The sequence below is a fragment of the Penicillium pulvis genome (assembly GCF_028828015.1).
Source record: "Penicillium pulvis strain IBT 33274 chromosome Unknown contig_10_segment0_segment0, whole genome shotgun sequence".
In the NCBI taxonomy this organism is placed as follows: domain Eukaryota; kingdom Fungi; phylum Ascomycota; class Eurotiomycetes; order Eurotiales; family Aspergillaceae; genus Penicillium; species Penicillium pulvis.
In genome coordinates this window covers 592,293-611,912 of record NW_026643071.1, presented here as the reverse complement: position 1 = coordinate 611,912, position 19,620 = coordinate 592,293, and the positions used below count along the sequence as shown (strand labels likewise).

Genomic DNA, 19,620 nt, shown 5'->3' with positions numbered 1-19,620 from the left:
CTAAGTGGACTAAGTGGACCCTGGGTGAGTTGTGTTGAGGGGAAGGGAAGGTTTTCTCGGATCGCCACTATATGCGAACTATCGCTTTTCCCCGATCCACCGCCCTTGCAGCTTTTTCTGATCTACCACATTGTACTTTCATCCTTTATTTAATATATAAAGCAGTATTGCGTTGATTCTCCAGACTATACAGAATGCGCTTCTATGATTTGTATTTATGGATGTCGCATATTGAGCAACACTGCAACAAAAGAAATATGTACTAGCAAAACAAAGCATAGCAGCAGCATCGAAAAAGAAATCAATCCAGCAACGCCACCATTTCTCAGCAAGAAAGAGCAAACTTTGGAAGTCTGAATATTTGCGGATTAATAAATCCCGAAGCTTGGAATAAGCACACGTAAATGCCCCTCTCAGAACCAGGAAAGAAACTTCTCCTGCAAGACATGCGATGTGTCAACCCTCGGTCTCCACTGTCCTGTCATCCACAATCCGTATCCCACGCCAACAACGTTTCCCTAAATATGCGGAACTTAGGATAGTGGATCTACAGATCATTACGATAGAATAGATCCTAGTGGGGACAGAACTCTTTTTATGGTTTTATCTCCGATGCTCCGGATGGGAGCCATGCTAAGTACAGAATAATGATAAGATCTTTTTCGATCATGAGGCTCGGGGAAAGGGCATGTGACATTTATCTCCTTGAAAGGCCTTGTACACGGAATAATAGAACAGAAAGTGTATGTTAAAGTGGAGTAAGGCGAGACGCATCTTACTTTGGTCGCGGCTTGGGTCGAATGAATGGGTCCGCTTGTTTTTTCTTGCGCATCATTGGGGGACGTGGCTTAGGTTGACCAACATTGGGGTTCTAGATTAATTGAGATAATAGATTAGGTGACTGGTCAATTTGCGTCTAACACAGTTGAACTTACTGTCGTGGCCTTCGGTCCCGACGGGGCTGTTGGCGTCGGGGCTGTTGGTGGGGGCTTGTTTGTGCTCGGGTAAGCAGGCCCATCTCGCGAGGGCTTGATGAGGCCCTTCAGACGTGTCAGTATTGGAAAATAAAAATAAAAAAAAGGTAAGCAAAAACGATTCAGTTTGCTGCAACTTACGGTAGGTGCAGCAGGTGCTCGTGAGCCTTTCGGAGCATTTGCTGGCGCTTTGTCCCGTGGTCCTTTCGGAGCATTTGCTGGTGGTTTGTTCTCCGTGCGGGCGCGGGATGCCTTAGGGCCCTCTGGATCCGAAGAGTCGGGACGCTTTCGTTTGCCTCCAGGATTCTCAATGGGTTTACCAGTAGGGTTAGTCGTCTGAATAACAGGCACCTTGCGATCATGATCGCCAAGTTGTGATTGGCGTCGACGCTCAGCCAGCTGTCGCTGTGCCTGCTTGAAGTCGGCTTCTTCGCGCTGGAGACGGAGCTTCCTCTCCTTGGATATGGATCGTGGGGCCTGGCAATTGAAGATCCTGTGGCCGAATTCTCCACACTCGGTGCAGCGCTCAGTGTTGCAGAACATCTTAGTGTGGCCATCTTTCTTGCATCGGAAGCATTGTCCACGAGCCGTAGCCTTTGCTTCATCGTTGTCGCAATTGTGGGTGAAATGATCGGCACTGCCACAAAGTCCACACATTTTGGATTTGTCCAAGCCCGAATGTCCACCAGAGGGTCCATCAGGAGGGGCAATGGGAGGAGTGCCCCGTGCCGAAGCTGACACCGAGACCGAACGAGAATCAAGGCCAATCGACGCCGAGGACGGACGAGAGATCGAAGGTATCGAGGCAACGGATTCTGCGGGGGTTTGCGGAGCTTCTTCGGGCTCAGCTTCATAGACTTCTTCCATTTTGACTTCCTTGTAGCCGGTGAACTGCGGTCGCTCCAGTAGACGGGCAATGTTGCCTTCGGTGTAGACGCTGCGATTGCGTGCGTCCTTTATAAGACCATTCCAGAACTCACCCTGCTCCAAGGACCGGGAGTTACCCAGAACCCAGAGGGAGGTTTTGGCACGTGTAAGACCGACGTTCATACGACGAATATCAGACAAGAAACCAATGCCCTTGCTGTTTGAGGCACGGACACAAGAGAAGATGATAATTTCACTTTCACGTCCCTGGAAGGCATCGGTTGTGTTGAAATCAACTTTCTTGAGAATGTCCTCGCCATATCGTTGGGCGAACTTGATTTTCATCTCTCTCAGCTGACCCTTATAGGGCGTGATGATACCGATCTTGCCATCAAAGTCGTATTCCTTTACATCAGTAATCAGACGGTTGTACAACTGCATAGCTACTTGCAATTCTGCGTAGTTGACCAGCGAGTGGCCCTTGGCTTCACTTGAATGCATACCCTGAACATCGAAAAATCGGTAGGGAGTGAGCAGTTCACTCTGATGCCAAGGACGGGTATTAAGTTTAGCCATGCTAGGGCCATCCTGGAGTTTGCCGTCGTAGAAAGTAGCACTGGGGAAGCGACTGATATCTGGATGCATACGATACTGAGTATCGAGCAGATGCACGTCGCGTGGGTGGTTCTTCTGCATACGAACAAACAAACTCTGCTCATACATGAATTTGGACGCCATCCGGGAAAGGACAGTGGGTGGCAGCTGTTTCGGATCACCAACAAGTACACACTTTTGGCAACCGTATTTAAGAGGGATCAAGGCACTCAGCTCGATACACTGGGCTGCCTCATCAATGATGACGGTTTCAAACTCAACACTCATGGACTGGAAGATGTCGTGACCGGAACCGCTGAGAGTAGCGCAGATGACGTGGGCACCGTTGATGATCTCTTGCTGGACACGCTTTTTGTGTAAGTCGGCATTACGGACATTGGTATGAGATTGGTCGCGACCCTTGTCGATAGCCGCACTGTCCTGAGCACGCTTCTTTTTCAACAGTTCGAACTCACGCTCGAGCTCCTCTGGGGCGGGTAGCCCCTTTGCTCTGCATTCATCTAGGCGCGAGCGAGCTTCTTTGAACGCAGTGTCGGTGTTTTTGTGTTCCTCGTACAGCTTTTTCATATCAACAGTACTATTAGAGGCGGGATCCTTGTTCAGGCGAGCAGCGACCAGTTCATCCAGAGTGACATCGAGCACATTGGTGTTGATCGCATCACCTCTTCCAAGACGAACGACTGAGATCTTCTCTTCACGCCCATGGATGGTCTTGACCCCATTCTTCAAACGCATGACAAGTTCATCCACAGCAGCGTTGCTGGGCGCACAGACTAAGATTTTTCGGGAAGGCGGGGATTTTGCAGAAGAGTATCCCGTTCCAATCGAAACACCCTTTTTTTCGAGGCTGTCGGTCAGGAGACTGCCGATGAGAGCAGTGATTGTTTTGGTTTTACCTGAACCAGGAGGTCCCTGGATGAGGGTGAATCCATCGTTGTCAATAGCAGACTTGATTGCCTTGGCTTGGGCAAGGTTGATGAGGTAGTTGTTGATGTAAGGTTCGAGCTTCGCCTCCGCGTAGGTGAGGATGGGGGAGGGTTTGGCCAGAACGATTTCCTCGCATAAATCATAGTACTGGAGGGCACTCAAGGCGCCGAATTCACGTTCCACGGGCGTCAATGAGGTAATTTTCGCAGCAAAGGCAGTAGATCCAGTTGCGAATGACGAGAGGTACTTGTTGGTTCCAGGTCCTGGGTTTGTGCGATATGTGACTTCCTGTTTTCCAGATTTGCGGTTGACGCCGCAAACACGCGCGAGAAGATGGCCAGCATTGGGATCCCCGGTGGGGTTTGACGAGCTCGAGAACAGAATCAGGTCGCCTTCGCCGAGGCTGAAATCCTTCACGGGAGCACCCAAGGGCTGGGTGCTGAATTCAATCCAGGAGTCGACGATCAATCGGGACATGACCTTAACCTCAAATGGCCGGGACGATCCTTCTTCCTTGGCCTGTTGGAATCCTTGCCAGGCTTCCAGGATCAACAACGGTTGAAAAGTGCTCTGATAATCATTGGGAGAGCGGTACTTGTTGGCCACCTGGACGTAGTCGATACCATCAGCGTTTGGAGGTTGGTCGCCAGTTGCAAAGTAGTCCCAGGACAACACGGCATGGTGTAGAAACGCAAGATCCGGGGCTAGACGAGCGCGCATATCCTTCATGGAACGGTGACGTCGAACTTTCTTAACGGGCATCTGCTGGAGGGATTGCTTCTTGCTCTGTTCGTAAGCGGAGACAGCCTCTGGCTTCTTGGGTTTGGCGCCGAAAAGGGCTGTATCAAGTTCATCTTCACTCGAAGAATCAGTGTCAGAGCCGGACGAAACCATCATACTCTCTGCAGGAACTGCGTGATCTTTACCCATGATACCAATACCTTTTAAGCCTGAGCCTTGCTCGGCAGTTTGCCCCGCGACCCCATGAGGGAGATGTCCCTTTAAACGTGCCAGCTCAACTTGGTCACGTCGCTTTTTAGCCTCCTTTTCGCGCTCACGTTTCTCACGGAAAGACAAGACATTGGTGACATCGTTTGCGGTAGAGCGTACAGGCTGGGGCTGTGCACCATACTTTGATACCGGCAAAGCTCTGTGCAGGGCGGAAAGCCCCATCTTAGTGGGAGCGTCAGGTTTGCGCTTCGCTTGGGCGGCACGACGATCTTTATTCAATTCGACCGAACGTGACAGTTCGAGAAGAGTAGAATCAGGAAGGTCGTCGAAATCGTCATCGCTGGGAGTATGGGAGGGAGGAAGTGAAGGATCAGAAGGTTTGGCAAACGCAGTGATAGAAGACTGTTTCTTGAGTGAGGCAGTGGAAGCAGTGACCACAGGCTTCTTTTGGTATGCCTCCAAAGCCCTAACCAGCTCGGCCTTGTCACGCGGGGTGAGAATCGTTTTGATGGTAGCATTCACTGCAACACCCTCAATGAATCTCAACGCCGTCTCTGCAGTCACCTCCACATTGAGCGCACCCAATCTCCGCAATAGCTTAGCTACGAGGCCCACTAGAGTATTGGCTAGATACTCATCCTTTAATCTCAACCATTTCACCATGGCATTCATGGTACGGTTGGGAGAGTTGAGGAAGTTCTCAGATACTGATTTCTGCTCGGATTCCGTTCCTCCTAGGGCACCCAAGAATACTCCATACTGATCGAAGAGGAAATCCGCAAATTGGATCGTGTCGCGACAGAACTCTAGCATGACAGACTTGTCATTGCCTCGAAGGTGCCAGGCCTCCGTCTCGTCGAAGATTGTGCTCAATGCCGACCATAGGAATTCCCACAATTTCTGCAATGACAGGATCTCCTTACGATCGGTAAGGCTGCGCGTTCGAAGCATACCAGTCTGACTATTACACAGAATCTCTACGATATCGGTGCCTGTATGGAGCATTCGAGGGGCGGGGGCAAACGTCTTCATGTTGGAAATTCGGCGGAATGACCAACTGAGCCCATACATCGTCGGTAGGAAGAAAGTGTCCAGTAAATGAGAGATCGCATCGCGTCGAGCAGATTGACCGCTCACGTTCTTGATCAAGTCAACAGAGGCTTGATATGTGTCCAAGTCAGCAGCGAATAATGCTGAGATCAGTGCGCTGGCCGTGTCTTGCACTGAGAACAACTGGTTTAAATGCTCTGGCGGGAAGTCAGACAGACGTTCAACAATCTGGCAGGACAGCTTTGTAAGATGTCCGTAGATCGTATTGAAGTGCTTCTTCTCTGGGTTCCCTTCACCCTTCGAGGGCGTGGGGAATCCCTCCAGTCCCACTAACGGCAGGATTCCCAGAAGAGCAGATTGAGACAAGGATAAGTTGTTAGGGTGGAGGTGTCTGATAACTGCCTCCCAGATAGGTGCCGAGTACGTAGAAACTCCATGCGAGAGAGTGCCTTGTCTCAAGATGACCTCGTAGTCGCTCTTGAGTGATTGGCACTCGAGGGCCAAGGTATTACGAACAACATCCATGCACAGCGACACGATATTCTTCTGCAGTTGTGTCTCAATAGCGAACGTCGGAGGATTTAGAATGATATGGATGGTATCTCCCAACACTTCCATAGTCTCTTTCAGGACCACTCGTGCGACTGATCCTCGTGACGCTTCATCATCTGTGAAGAACCGTAAAGTGTGCAAGAGGCTGAGTAACCCAGAGTGGAAACAATGATACCGGGCCAAGTTCGGAAACTTCGGATCTTGGAAGCGTTTCAATAATGGCAAAGCCAAGGCACGACAAGCCGATGGTTGATGAGCGCCTTTTAAAGATGTCAAGAACGGACTGATCCATGATAAAATGTCTTTCAGGACGGACTTGTCCCATGGTTCTCCCTCTTGAACCTGCATCAAGAAGGCACTGAACTGAGGATTATGGAAGGTCTGCTCAATGAGTGCCTGCGGTGATATGGTCTGCATGGCATCCCAGAAGTCGGTCGGGGCCTTTTCTAGGAAGATCTGCATGGTGTTAAGGAGGAATCGTAGGCCTGGAGTTGGAATGGCCAAGTGGTCGACGGAAAGACGGCAAGGGTCAATGTCCAAGGCCCGAAGCTGATGCGTGATTTGCTCCTTGTCCAGTTTTTTCAAAATGAGCTGCATTCCACGCCACAGACGCTGAATGAGCGGCATCTGTGGGGGTTGTTGGGAGGCAGCCTGCAGTGCGCTGAGAATTCCATCACGAAGCGCCCATTCGAATTCCAAGGTTGTCGGAGGACGATTGAAGCGAGTCCACGTTGAGATCGCCCAGAAGCTACGAAGCTGGTTCGAGTCAAACAAAAAGCGGGTGACAGCTGGGACGTAGTCTGAGATCTTCAGTGTCCGTTTTGTCTGGATGAGCTTGAAGGGTTCATCGAAATAATCTTGCAGGAGACTGTCACTGCGAAGCATGGCCTCACAGCTCAAAGTCTCGAAAATGGCCAGCAAAGACGCCCGGTCCAAGGTATCGAGCGCAATCTGTTGCGGCGGAACACTTTTAAGCTGCGCGGTAGCATTTGTCAAGTTTCGCGTAATGCGCTTGATGTCCCACTCATCAACCCGCTGAGCAAATGCCTCGATATCTGCCTCTTGGTAGTTCTCCTTGAGAAGCTCCATAAGCCAGATCTTCCCTGTGTAGTACTCCTTTATACAGAGATCACATTTCTCGAGGGAGTCATCTAGTCTGCTTAAAACCCAAGCTTGCAGCTCCTCGACACCGTCCGCATTGTAGGCAAGAATACGCATAGAAGAAAGAAACTTCTCCTTGCGGGCCTTGGCCTCCACCACGAGGTCCTTCACTTTTTTCCCATCTTCGTTCACTTGGCCCAAATCATCGTATCTTCCATAGTCATCTTCATTTTGTCGCGGGCATAGAAGGTGTGTGCCTTCCGGAAGGGCTTTGAGCTCTCTGTATTCACAAATGTTCTGTCAGCTAGTGCTGGTGCGCACTCAAGATCCAGCCTTGATCACTCACCCAATCGCGTCCACAAACTCCATGACAACAACTTAGATGTAGAGGCACTGATTTTGGACTGCCAAATCTCCCCACATTTCTTCAAGTCAAACAAGTAGTCTAGCGCATCGACTCTGGAGAGTCAGGGGACTTCGAAGTGGGCCGTTGGGAAGAAGGAAGACACCGAGACTGAGGTTGTTGTAAAACGAACTTATTGCTGTGCGGAGATTTTAGGGATTTAGTGGTCGTCACGGCAGTCAGCGCATACTGCCAGACACACAGCAGTCAGGTCACTCTATTACAGAGGGCGAACAGCAATAAGAATTGAGCTTTCAAGTGGACCTGTCACCTGTCCGTAGGACGTGACGATGGAGAAGGGTGAAGAAAAGGTCGGTTCGCTGGGGATTGGAATGGCAAGACACGAATCAAGAGGAATCAGTCGTATCTATTCGGGTCTATGCAGAAGAAACAAGACCTCAGGTGTCTCACGCAAATGCAAACGCCCGATAATGCAATCACTCCTAACGCATTGAAGTTCAGACAGAAAATCGTCAGTAATAAACGCGGGCAGTACAATCCAGTCATGTCATTGGCGGGACAGCAAGGCGGTAAGGGCCTCGGGTAGACGCGACGCGCTTCATTTATACTCCATTGGGATTTCTGTTAAATATCTGCTCTCTACGAAGTTGAATTTAAATGAACACTTTCTAGTGAGTATCTACACCAGATCTAGATGACACATAACAATTCATAGATAATCGTATACAGTTCTGTTCGCATGGCGTAGAATATAATACATGAGTATCATTCCCTGGCCATGTCTGAACTTCCCATAGGAAGGCAAACAGACCAAGTAGAGAAGCCGAAGGAGTTATTTCCTGAAATGGATCACATTGAGAGAAGACCATTAAATGCAGGCGTCGTGCAATATGACAAAAACGCTTTTGTACAAACAGCAAGTGTCACTATAAGACAGATGAAAGCAGACAGGAAAGAAAATACAGCCACCAGATCGGGACTGTTATGGGTCGAAGTGAGTGGGAATGGAAACGAAGATCAGACAGAAAGCGATAAAGAAGTATGCGCCGTGCCTCCAGCCAAATGTATACCAAACGCCTGCTTTCTATCAGGGGAATATCAAGGCTGTGAATGGGATGGAAACAAAAAGAAATAATGGGGTGGAAAAGAAAACACCACGGCGTATAGCTCATGAATATGGATGTAAAGTCAACAAGAAAATCCGAAGAGAACGCAATCAAGGTAGCCGACTAAGAAAAGAAAAAGTGTGGTCATCACGGACGGGTCGTCAGAGCAAGTCTATGCAAAATTCGCTGCGCCTTCTCAAAACATGTTATTATTATGTGCAGGAAGCTCTTCGGGATTTTTGAAGGGATCTTGAGCGACCTCGTTATGGCTGGATTCCATTCGGTGCAACATGGCGGCGGAAGTGAAATCGTTGCTGGCCTCGAAGCTTTGTCGAACCCGCTCGAACGAATGCCGGGTTCGATCATGGGATCGTCGGACGTAGTCCACCGACTGGGGGCGAGGGTTCTGGTCTAGGCTGGCGGAATAGTTAGTGCCATTGCTCCCGTTCTGACTGCGAGGAATATGACCGTTCGCATGAGTAGCGTGGGTAACTGACACCGTCGGTGGGTAGTAATTCCGGTCATCGTCTGGAATTTCCGGATCCTGCTTCATCGTGGGCTGGATGGGCTTGGCCAGTTCTGAGGAAGTCGCTGACCCGTCGCTGTTGGCAGGTACCACGGCGGGTTTGATAGGCATAAAATCGTCAACATCCTCCAGATGCTTGTATTTTCCCATAGTGACCTGCTCGCGGACGATATCCACATCCAGAGGGAAGAACACTTTCTGGAAAGCGTTGTACGAGAAGCGGGGCAGCAGGGCAATCATGAGGGTCACAAGTAGTATAACCCAGAAACTGAATGCACCATAAACCTCGGAGGCTCCCTTGTAGAATTGGCCAGAGGCAGTGAATGACGTATAGATACCGGTCCAGAAGAAAATCAACAGGCAGCTGATACCGTTGATTAAAACGGTAAACCAGTCCCATCGATAGGTGTTCATCAGAATGTAGATGTTACTAGCAAGAACGGCACAGGTAGCCACGAGGATACCCATACGCGATCGATCCGCAATGTCGCGACCATTGTCGCTGGCAAAGTTTGCCACCTCGTAGAGCATGTAGGGCATGAAAAAGCAGATCACCGACTGATACAATCCATCGGCCATATATAACCTGCAGAAAATTAGCACTCATGTAGTAAGAAAATTGTATGAAGAGACATACCAGAATTTGAGTTGAGACCATTCCTTGCGCTCGATACCCCGCATGTAAAGCTGGGGCACGGCAAGAGACACTCTGTCATCGACATCTTGGTCGAAGATACCCATGAAGATAACTGGAAGGGAGGTGAAAGCCAAGTTGACCAAAACGATGTAGGTGTAGTCGAACAGATAAGAGCAGTCGAACTGGTTGTAGATACAGTACCAGAAGAGCGCAAAGGTCCACACCAGGTTTTTGTAGAAGAAATTGGCAGTACACTCTCCCAAGCGGCGGTAAGACCATCTTCCATGAACAAGAAGCAGACGCTGAAGGAATCGGAACTGTCCAATGGCATAATCAGAGGACATAACAGCCTGTCGACCTTCTTCACCAGCGATACCGACACCTACGTCGGCTTCCTGGATCATAGCAACGTCGTTGGCACCGTCACCAATGGAGAGAGCCATGATGTCGAGACCGTGGCGGACCATGTTGACAACAGCGGCTTTCTGGGCAGGACTGACACGGCAGCAGAGAACAGCCTTGCATTGCTTGCACAAGAGGAGGAATTTCTGCTTCAGTTCGTCGTCTAGCATCAGTTTGAGGGTTTCACCATCAACGATGACAGCATGGGTGGGTTCAGGCGGGGTGTGGTCTGCACGGGCCGCAACAAGCTCCTCATCGGAACCAGTCAGGCCAAAGGTTGCAAGGTGTTTGTCAAGCTCGGCGTTTGCTTGCGCAATCTGATTCTCGCCGATGTTAAGAACAATCAGTTCCATGTCATTGTTCAGGAGGTTGCACGAGAAACCGATGTTGATAGCTGTTTCCACCTTGTCACCAGTCAAAACCCACAGCTTAATACCGGCATCAGCAAGGAGTTGAATGGTATCCGGGACGCCGTCTTGCAATCGATCCTCGATAGCAGTTCCACCAATGAGCATGAGCTCCTGCTCAATCTCGCTTGAGACCTTCTCCAGTTTTTCCTCACGGTCAACGATCGCAGCAGCTGCAATATCGTGTTCCTTGTTCCAGGCCTGATATTCTTCTTCGCTCAAAAGTCGGTCAGCGACGCACAGAGTACGCAGACCTTCTTTAGCGTACTCCTCCAGGTGCTCGGCAGTCTTGCGTCTAAGGTCCTGCTGCTTGCCACGCGCCAGTCGAGAATAGATGATGCTATCAGCACCCTTGCAGAAAAGGCGGATGGTGCCGTCGGGCATGCGAATAATCGCACTCATTCGCTTACGTGAGGAGTTGAACTCGAGTGTGTTCAATACGGTGTAGGTACGCTCCACACCCATGACGTTCAGAAGCAGATCATCGCCGGAACGACCAAGGACGGTGAAACCACAGTCCCGAGCAGTGCTAACCAGGGCAGCTTCGTCAGGCGACTGGGCCTTGAACTCAATCTGAGGGGGATCACCCGGGGTGTGCTCAGTGATGACAGTATGGCACAGTGCTAAGGCCAGCATGAAATGCTCGACAGCTGCTTGTTGCTCTTCACCAGATTGGCCGTCAATATCGTCAACGAAATTCGGTGCCACGAAAGTCAGATTTTCATCACGCAGGTACGGGTTATCATGAATTCGGCGCAGCCCTTCGAGCATTCTCTTTCCATCAGCCGCGATCTGCTCGCGAGCCTGAGCAGCTTCCTCGTCGGCGTTGGCTCCTTCGCGTCGCCTCATACCAATCTGGGCCTCGGTGTAGGCTTCACCGTAGGACACACCATTGATTGTGCTCTTCTTGAATTCCATAACGTTTTGTGTCAATGTACCGGTCTTGTCGGAGAAGATGTACTCCACTTGCCCCACGTCGTCGGAGATGTTCCACGATTTGGGTACACAGTAGAGCCCCAATTTCTCGTAGTACATGAAAATATCACTGTGGATAAAGACAGCCTGGATGGTTCGGACGATTTCAAGAGAAATGTAGAGCGAGATGGGCACTAAGTTCTGGAACAAAATCACGGCCGTCCAGAAAGTGACGATACCGGTCACTGGAGGGCTGCCTCCGTACGAACCGTAATCGAAAAAGTCCAAGGACTCATCGTTGGAACCCCACGCAAGACCGTTGACGATACCAGCAACGAGACACATCAAGAACAGAATGAAGAAATTGTAGACGACGTTCCAGTTGAGATCTCTAGCCAAGCGAGCACGTTTAGCGGGAGTCGCGCCCGAGTTGAGCATGATCTTGCTCTCTCCACCGGTGAAGACGACCACACCGAGAATCCATTCAGTACTGCGCAGAGAGCAACCTCGGAGTAGCATGTTATTGATGGTGATTGGCTCTACCATTTCCTTGCGAGGAGCTTCTGGGAAGTTCGGGTCACGTTGGTCCCACCGAATGGCACCATTGTAAGAGTACAGGTTAGGGTGGGGCGCCTCACTCTCAATGGTGAACTCGGCCTTTTCACAGTCGCGAGCATGTCGAACCTGACGACCACAGTGGAGTGCTTGGCGAACCTTCAAGTTCGTCTCGCCATCCAGGCCCATGGTTTCAACATAGCAGGCTCCGTCCGGATCCGAGGTCGACAGAATCACAATATCGGCGGGGATGGGGTCTTCGTTATACAATCGAACGAAATCACCGACTTGAAGGTTCTTCCAGTAGTCCCGCTTGAATCGAGCAGTGCCGGGTGTTTGCTTCGAATTGTCCAACACGCTTCCGGTTTTCTTATCGGACACGGGTGCTGCCATGCTTTCCCTTGCAGCGCTGTTGGGCGAGAGGAATTTGTTTTCAGGGTTACCCCAGTTTTCACGAGCCTCGGGTTGGGGTGACTGAACCTCAGTCATTGGAATGGCAACATCGGCGGCCATGGAGTCGCGGTTGGAGTAAATAGACGCCCGTTGGTCCGCTGTAGTCAGGAATGATTCTCGTCGCTGGCCGTCCTCGGCGGCTTCCTCTTCGGTCTTCTTGGTGAAAACAGCCGCAGTGGACTTGTAGGCCTTGATGATGCCTCGGGTACAGGCTTTCTTGAATCGGCGCCAAGTCGAAATGTTGTCCTCGGTCGAGTTCACATTATTCCATTCAATCAGGCGATATACAGGGGAGTTGTTGACCTGGTTGTCGGACACCGTGCGGCCCCAATCCTCAATGGCGTCCTTGATGGCAGTCACGACAATAATCACAATTAGGGGGACGGCGTTCAAACCGGGATTGTTGGCACCGAAAATGGAGAAAAACTAAATTCAAGTCAGCTTCATATACTCACTACATTGTGCTGCATTTCCCTTTCTTCATCTTTTCATTGAGGGGGCATTTTTTGGGCTGACGTACGTTGAGAATAATGACGAACAAGAAATAGATATTTGCAATGTTGTGAAATTGCAGGAAGATGTTTTTCGGCACGAACGTGAGCGCGGTATACTTGGCAGTCCGGATCTTGTTGCGGGGGTAGGCGAAATTCAGATGGCCCTCTTCATCGCGCTCGGATTCAGGGATCGGGACGTTGAAGTAGATCGTTCGCGCCTCTCCATTGGGGGTTTCAGCACCGTTGGTGGATACAGCGTCGTCAGAAACGGCGCTGTTATTGGACCTGCGCTTTTCATCTCTCGTCTCGTGTCGCTTGTGGAAACGGTCGATGATGGAGACACGTTTCCGCACGCCGCCGGTGCCGGTCTGACGTGTGGTAGCCCATCTTTGTCGCTGAGTCGGTTTCGAGACGTTGCTAGGGACCTCACCAATCTCACTAGTGGCCTCGGTATAATCCTCTCCAGGGAAGCGCACAGAAGCCATTTAGGCCACGGGTGCGCCCAGGCTGGGCATATAACTTCACGAGATTCCTGGGATAGAGGGGACAACGACTATCCGGTTTCTTGTAGCCGGGATCCAATACCGTCTGTGGCGTAACCTTGTCGGATTAATCTCGAGTCGCAAAGGGAGAGAAGATCACGCTAGCAATGGCATTCGAGGGTGGATCGAATCGTTGATTTCGAAGGGACAGAGACAGAAGAGGCGCGCGGGCGAGTTCTAGCGGGATTTCGATATCGACGGTAAGGGATAGTTCGAGTTGATAGACGAGATCGACTAGAAAAAGGGGGGGAGGTTTCACCCACGAGGGTCCATGTAGGATGTAGAGAAAGGGGGGAGGGATAAACGGAGGATTAATCCTTTTTTTCCTTTTTTGAGGGAGAGAGACCAGGATGATGAAGATGCTTTGGGTTGGACCAGCTTTGGGGAATTTCCAATCCGCGCCCGTTGGCCTTGCTTACAACGAGATTACAGTATAATTACAATCTCGGTACGACAACATGCCGCGCTTGGTCAGCGGGAGCCTTGGCGCAGGAGTTTCTTTGTTATTGTGTGAACTGGGCCAATTCAATCTGATAGTAATGATGAAAAAGAATATATTGGAGCTCATCTTGAATGTTTTCCCCATCCGATCTCGATCATCTATGTCCTTCATATGATATAGCATTATTACATCCAGGATAATCCCGTTGAAGTTGGCCCCGGCGGACTCGGCATGAAAGCTGATAAATCCGGTAATATTTCGTATATCTTACCATACACGGCCAGCCTCGTTCCGGCTCTTCCCAGCCCTGTTGTCTGGTTCAACGCCTAAATTTCTGATTGTGGCAACAATGACGGGTCAGGATCTTCGGCAGTCAGTCTGTATACTCGGGTTCCTTTAGTGGAAATCAGGGACCAGGAGGCAAATGAATGAACATTTTAGGTTAATCGGATCGAAGGATTTACCATGTTGCTTCTTATGGTTATTTCCTTAGTTCCGGCCCCTCTGGTACGGAACATGTACGGAGTAAATAGCACAGCCGCGGAGCTTGCATATTATTATGATAATAATAAATTGGCCCCGGGGCGGTTTATGCGCTCATACTTCTGCACTCCCCATCTATTCCCACGTTAGCTCCATCATTGGCCGGGTACACGGCGTTGGCCCCCGCCCAAGCCCCAGTCTTCTGTTACAATATTTCCCACATGGGCTCGTATTGATTGATCTGGACACCGTGGTTACAACGGAGCTAACTTTTCCCGATGTACTCGCTGAGACCAGTCCGATACCGATCGTGCAACCTTGGAAGTTTGGCACTTGTCGGATCGTCGAGCCTGAAACTAACACGGCACGAGCGTCTGATCCACCTTAGTCAGACTGCCATTTCTACTGTAACTCCGTGATTTAAGGTGCCCCAATTTCGAGTCGTCTTCTATAACGCCTCGATTAAGACTGCCCATTATAAAGTTAGTGTAGGTTAGTAATCTCGTGTAAAATAATCAAGCGCCGTGTTCATTGATTCTCTGGGTTTCCAATCAGAATGCCAGATGCATGGGCTTTCTCTATGGAAGACCCCCTTTTTTTTTCTTGTCAGACCGGAAGCTCACGGACGAGCCAGTCCAGATGTCGCTTGGGGCTCAGAGCACTATAGGCGTCCTGTGGTCCTGGGCGGGCCCCGGTGATCACTAAGAGATTTTATGGACTAGTCTGCACCCGTGCTTTGTTTACTATCTACTGGCAGGTGGGGATTGATGGGATACATATATCTCTGCCTAGGAATACCACCTTGGCATCTCGAATCATCCAATGATCCGAGGCGAAATGAAGCTTGCGAGCGAGATTACAGGATGACGAACCGTGCAAAGCCCAATAAAAGCATGACAATGCGTCGTCAGCGCGATCGACCGCGAACTCCATAGTGGAGTCTATGTGCCGGCGCTCAGATTCTGTAAAATTTTATACATCGGATCGACACTACCCCTGACTTTACACTCGTTACAACGAATGAAACTGGTTCAAGGTGAACTCAGTAGATACAATGCAAGGCCAGAGCCCTCGATCAACTGCGCTTCTTGGGCAGTGGACAGCAAGTGGCTTGTAAGCGGGGGCTCATATATAAATAAGAAGGACCAGCATGTACAGGGAATACTCCTAAGCCATGACCTTGTCAAATAAGCATGATTTGGCCAATTTTTTTGAATTACCAGTGTTCTCAAACAAGAAATGAGTACAAAAGAAAGGGATATATGACCGTCAAAGAGAAGAGGCAACAAAGAAGGTGCCCAAATTGGTGACATTTAGTCACGTGACTTCGCGCCGGTCTTTCACGCGACGCGGAGATCAATTTGCAATGAAGATAGTGGAAATTCGCCCTTTTTTTTCTCTGCTCCATCAACTTCCAGGATGGAGAAAATGGGGCAGACCACGCCAAGAAAGATTACGGATTTCTTTAATCGTCCCGGATTCGCTAACCTAAATCAACATCTTACTCCGGAAAAGATACGATTTCAGCCCCGCGATTCGCAGTCATCCCCGCGGACCTCGTCATTTATTGATCTCACTATTGAACCCGACGATGGCCCAGGCGACCAGCTCAAGTCGTCGCTTAGCCAATCAGTAAATGATAGAGCCTCCACCCCCACGCCGACGCAAAGCTTCCAAAGTGTTCAAAGTACGGACGAAGCCTTACCGTCATCGGTGAATGGAGGTCATCAACCGTCCCAGCGCATTATCAAAGGGGGAAAGGAAGTTGTCATCAGCTCCGATGGAGAAGAATCGGATTCGGACAGTTCAGTATTTGACCCTGCTCTAATATTTGGAAAGGCAGGCAAGAAGCCTGACCCACCCAAATTTCTCTCTGCGCCGAGACATATCACAACAACACCAAAGAAATACAAAAATAACATCGACTCCCTCGTACACGAGGCTGTTGATGATGATGAGATAGAAGCCAATGTCGCCAAGGAGAAAGCCGCCTTCGATGCTCTGCGCAATGCCACACGGAAGATATCTGATACTGGTGGGAACACCGGCCTACACGAAGATATGTTGACGTCAGTGCTGGGAGAAAATGAAGACGATGATGGCATGGGTGCTCGGCGTCTAATGGATGCTGTTCGAAGAACCGACGCTCTTAATATAGACAAAGTCTGGCGGTTCTTAAATCAAAACCAGGCGGCGCCAGTTGGGGTAGAATTTCCCAAGAATCTATTCAATCTCGATTCGCAACTAGCATCTCTACATGGTTAGTGTTGCTAAGAAGTCCTCCAAACCAAGCTAATCAATTTGATAGAGCCTGAGTCCCGAGAACGTGCCTTTCAATCTGGCTTTCTTGAATTTACGGCCTCATTGCAACGCCTACCAGATGAGTTCATGCTGTGGCTTCTTCGCTCTGGTATAGTTTGAAATTCCTTCTGTTTCTTCTTTTGAAATCTAACCGTTGAATAGTCCCTCTTGAGCCTCGGGAAGAGTTGAGACAAGCCTACGTTAGGGTGTTGACGGTCATTCCAAAAGTAAATCATCCCAATTTACTCTGCATATTCATGACTGACTATCAGACCAGCAACCCGATGCTGCACGGATAAAATCTATCATTCGTCCGGATCACATCAATCAACTTTTTGAATCACTGGGCGCAAAACCACAAGCTTTAAGCATTTCGGAACCCATCGTTGAAGACTCATACGATCGTAAGATTTGTCTTCCACCGTTTTCTTCCTACGACATTCTCACAAGTTCTTGATAGCAAGCTACCACGAGCCTGCATTGAAGGATCGTGCCATTCTACTTTCTATCTTCCATTTGCTTCGGGATGCTGCTCAATTGTGAGTTTCAATACCTTCTTATTATCTGACCATTCGACTGACAAGCATATAGGTTTGCCAACGACACCCGGGAGCATGCAATTCAAATCCTGCTGCGCATAACTTTGGACACTTCACTTACGGCAAACGACATGATCCGCTCGGAACTTCAAAGCTGTGTCGGTGCCCTTTTGCAAAGCGTACCGAAACCCGATGCCGAGGAGACGGTACGTAGTCCTGCTATCCGTATCCTTCATTTCTGGCTACTAATGAAACCATTCAGGAACATCGAATCTGTACGACCATATACGAGACCTTTCGGGATTCGCAATTTCAAAGTCGCATGCTGCAACACATTCTCCCTACGACTATGTGGATATCGCGGCTCCGATACCGTCTCGCCGTGGCATTCTTACTTCGAAACCCCTCTCCGTTGATGGAACCCATCCAGGATGTCCTGGATCTGCAACGCCTGGCTGGCTCTTTAATTGGTGATGAGCGGTTCCACGTGAAAGTACACAAGGCAAAGGGTGACTATGACTATGGCGAATTAACAGCCAACGCCATCCTTTTGGACATCGCTATCAACACTACTCTATATGATTTGAGATACAGGCAAGACAAGACAGACGAGGATTTCAACGAGGCCGTTGATGCTCTCGCAAAGCGGATCAAGAGAATTTTCAACTCGATCGAAGACACTGGAGCTTCCCACCTGAAACGGATGTTGGCCAAAGAAACACTTGAATCCGTCCATTACCGCATGGTCTACTCCGTCCGGTCCCGACCTCAGCCTAAGAATACCTTGTTCGCACCATATGCGAAAAAGACGAATGGCAATATTCAAAGTCATTTTTTTAAGACCAAGACCATAGATCCGCTTGATGAAACATCGATGCCGATCCGTCGACACGGATGATATTGAAACTGCTGCATACCGTTGGGGCGTACGAATCTTACCTGTTTGATTTAATATTGGATACCCATAATGATTACCACGACCATGATACTCATTGATAGAGCGAGGCATATATGTTTTATTTGCATGCATTGACTACCGAAATTTTCTGCAATCATAGATGAATCAGACGAACGCTCAGGGGAGATTGACCATATTCCAGGCCCGATATGTGTGCAAGATAAAGAAAAGAAAAGAGAAACTAAACCCCCCTCTCTATAGAGATGTCCAAGACCAGGGACCAGGAGGAGCCCGATAACTATAAAACATGAAAGAAAACACATCCTTCGCAAGGGACCTAAAGAACAAGTAAATGCCTTCTAGTCGAAGAATCGTCGGTTCACGTTCTTTCCAAACAGTGTCTCTCGGACGGCGGGGAGAGCATCAATCTCCAGCAGCCGCAAACGCTCCTCGAAGGTGTTGTTGATCTCGATCTTGCCCTGTCCGCCGATAATGACGACACCACCAGCACTGTACGAAAACAAAAAGATTAGCACCGGCCACTCTCAAATTACAAGTCATGAGGCTAGAAGATACGTACGATCCCTCAGGCAGCGGGTCGGACTCGTCCAAGCTCACATCGACCTCGTTGCCGACATTCTCCTTGAACTCCTTGGCAGCCCCCTCAATAGCTTTCTTCGCAGCATCGTAGTCCTTCTTCCGTGTGCGAATAGACACCTTATCCTCATTCAGATAGTACAAGCCCTCGAGGACCAACCCCTGCAGCATGGCCTGGTACTTCTTCTTGTCGTTGGAAGCAACGGTAGCCACCTTGTTGCGGGACTTCTCAAAGAGCTCATCCAGAAGCTCCTGACGACCGCCAAGCACACGGAGACGAGTGCGGTTGGCGAGGGTGGACTTGGTGATCTGCTGCGACATAGCAGCCTGCTTGAACTTCTTCTCGTAGAGGGTGTCGATGGCGGCGGTCTCCTGGCGGACCAGCTTGGACTTCTCGATAGCGAATTCCTCGTCGGCCTTCAACTGAATTTCCCGGGCCTTCTCCAGAGCTTCCTGGCGGATGAACGCGGTCATCTTGCGGAGCTCGCCCGCGACCTAGGATGCGGGTATCGTGGTTAGCCTGCAGCTCCTACAGCAACACACACCACCAAAATCGGACATTCTCACCTGATCATCTGAAAGAGCATGACTTTGCGACATGACGGCGGTAATTGGATCCTTCCTGGTGTAGAGGGAGAGAAGGTGGTGAATGACGTGGGGTGGGAGGGAAATGGGAAAGGGAGAGTCAAGTGTCCAACTAAGCTCTTGTCTCGCCTTGGCGGTCCGCATCCAGTCGCTCCGCAACTCTCCCCTCGTTCTCTCTCCCGCTCCCCTGCTCCTGTTTGGAATACCTTTATTGCTCTACTTCGAACCCTTGTTTCTCCCTGTTCTTCCTGTCGTCCCTGCAAATTTGGAAATAAAAAGCCCTGCGGGAAATCATGGCTATCATCTTCCGGTAGTCAACTCACTCCTACCGCTTCTT

At 49.8% G+C, this 19,620-nt stretch overlaps 4 protein-coding genes across 4 annotated transcripts; 1 reads left to right on the top strand and 3 right to left on the bottom strand.

Moving 5' to 3' along the window:
* Window positions 1–775: 775 nt before the first annotated feature.
* Window positions 776–7,406, bottom strand: N7503_000251 (putative tRNA-splicing endonuclease; the record flags this gene model as incomplete). The annotated part of the gene is made up of 4 exons (XM_057059812.1): window positions 776–871; window positions 936–1,040; window positions 1,116–7,317; window positions 7,384–7,406. The coding sequence occupies 4 exons, from the start codon at window positions 7,404–7,406 to the stop codon at window positions 776–778; spliced, it is 6,426 nt and encodes a 2,141-aa protein (XP_056926735.1).
* A 1,297-nt stretch (window positions 7,407–8,703) lies between these two features.
* On the bottom strand, window positions 8,704–13,381 carry N7503_000250 (uncharacterized protein; the record flags this gene model as incomplete). Its single annotated transcript, XM_057059811.1, has 3 exons — window positions 8,704–9,619; window positions 9,671–12,828; window positions 12,923–13,381. The coding sequence occupies 3 exons, from the start codon at window positions 13,379–13,381 to the stop codon at window positions 8,704–8,706; spliced, it is 4,533 nt and encodes a 1,510-aa protein (XP_056926734.1).
* A 2,401-nt stretch (window positions 13,382–15,782) lies between these two features.
* Window positions 15,783–18,101, top strand: N7503_000249 (uncharacterized protein; the record flags this gene model as incomplete). Its single annotated transcript, XM_057059810.1, has 7 exons — window positions 15,783–16,623; window positions 16,672–16,773; window positions 16,827–16,891; window positions 16,942–17,068; window positions 17,125–17,203; window positions 17,256–17,409; window positions 17,466–18,101. 7 exons carry the CDS (start codon window positions 15,783–15,785, stop codon window positions 18,099–18,101), a joined length of 2,004 nt encoding a protein of 667 aa, XP_056926733.1.
* Window positions 18,102–18,137: 36 nt separating this feature from the next.
* Window positions 18,138–19,427, bottom strand: N7503_000248 (H(+)-transporting V1 sector ATPase subunit E; the record flags this gene model as incomplete). The annotated part of the gene is made up of 3 exons (XM_057059809.1): window positions 18,138–18,611; window positions 18,682–19,193; window positions 19,242–19,427. 3 exons carry the CDS (start codon window positions 19,425–19,427, stop codon window positions 18,461–18,463), a joined length of 849 nt encoding a protein of 282 aa, XP_056926732.1. The 3' UTR covers window positions 18,138–18,460.
* Between the last annotated feature and the right edge of the window lie 193 nt (window positions 19,428–19,620).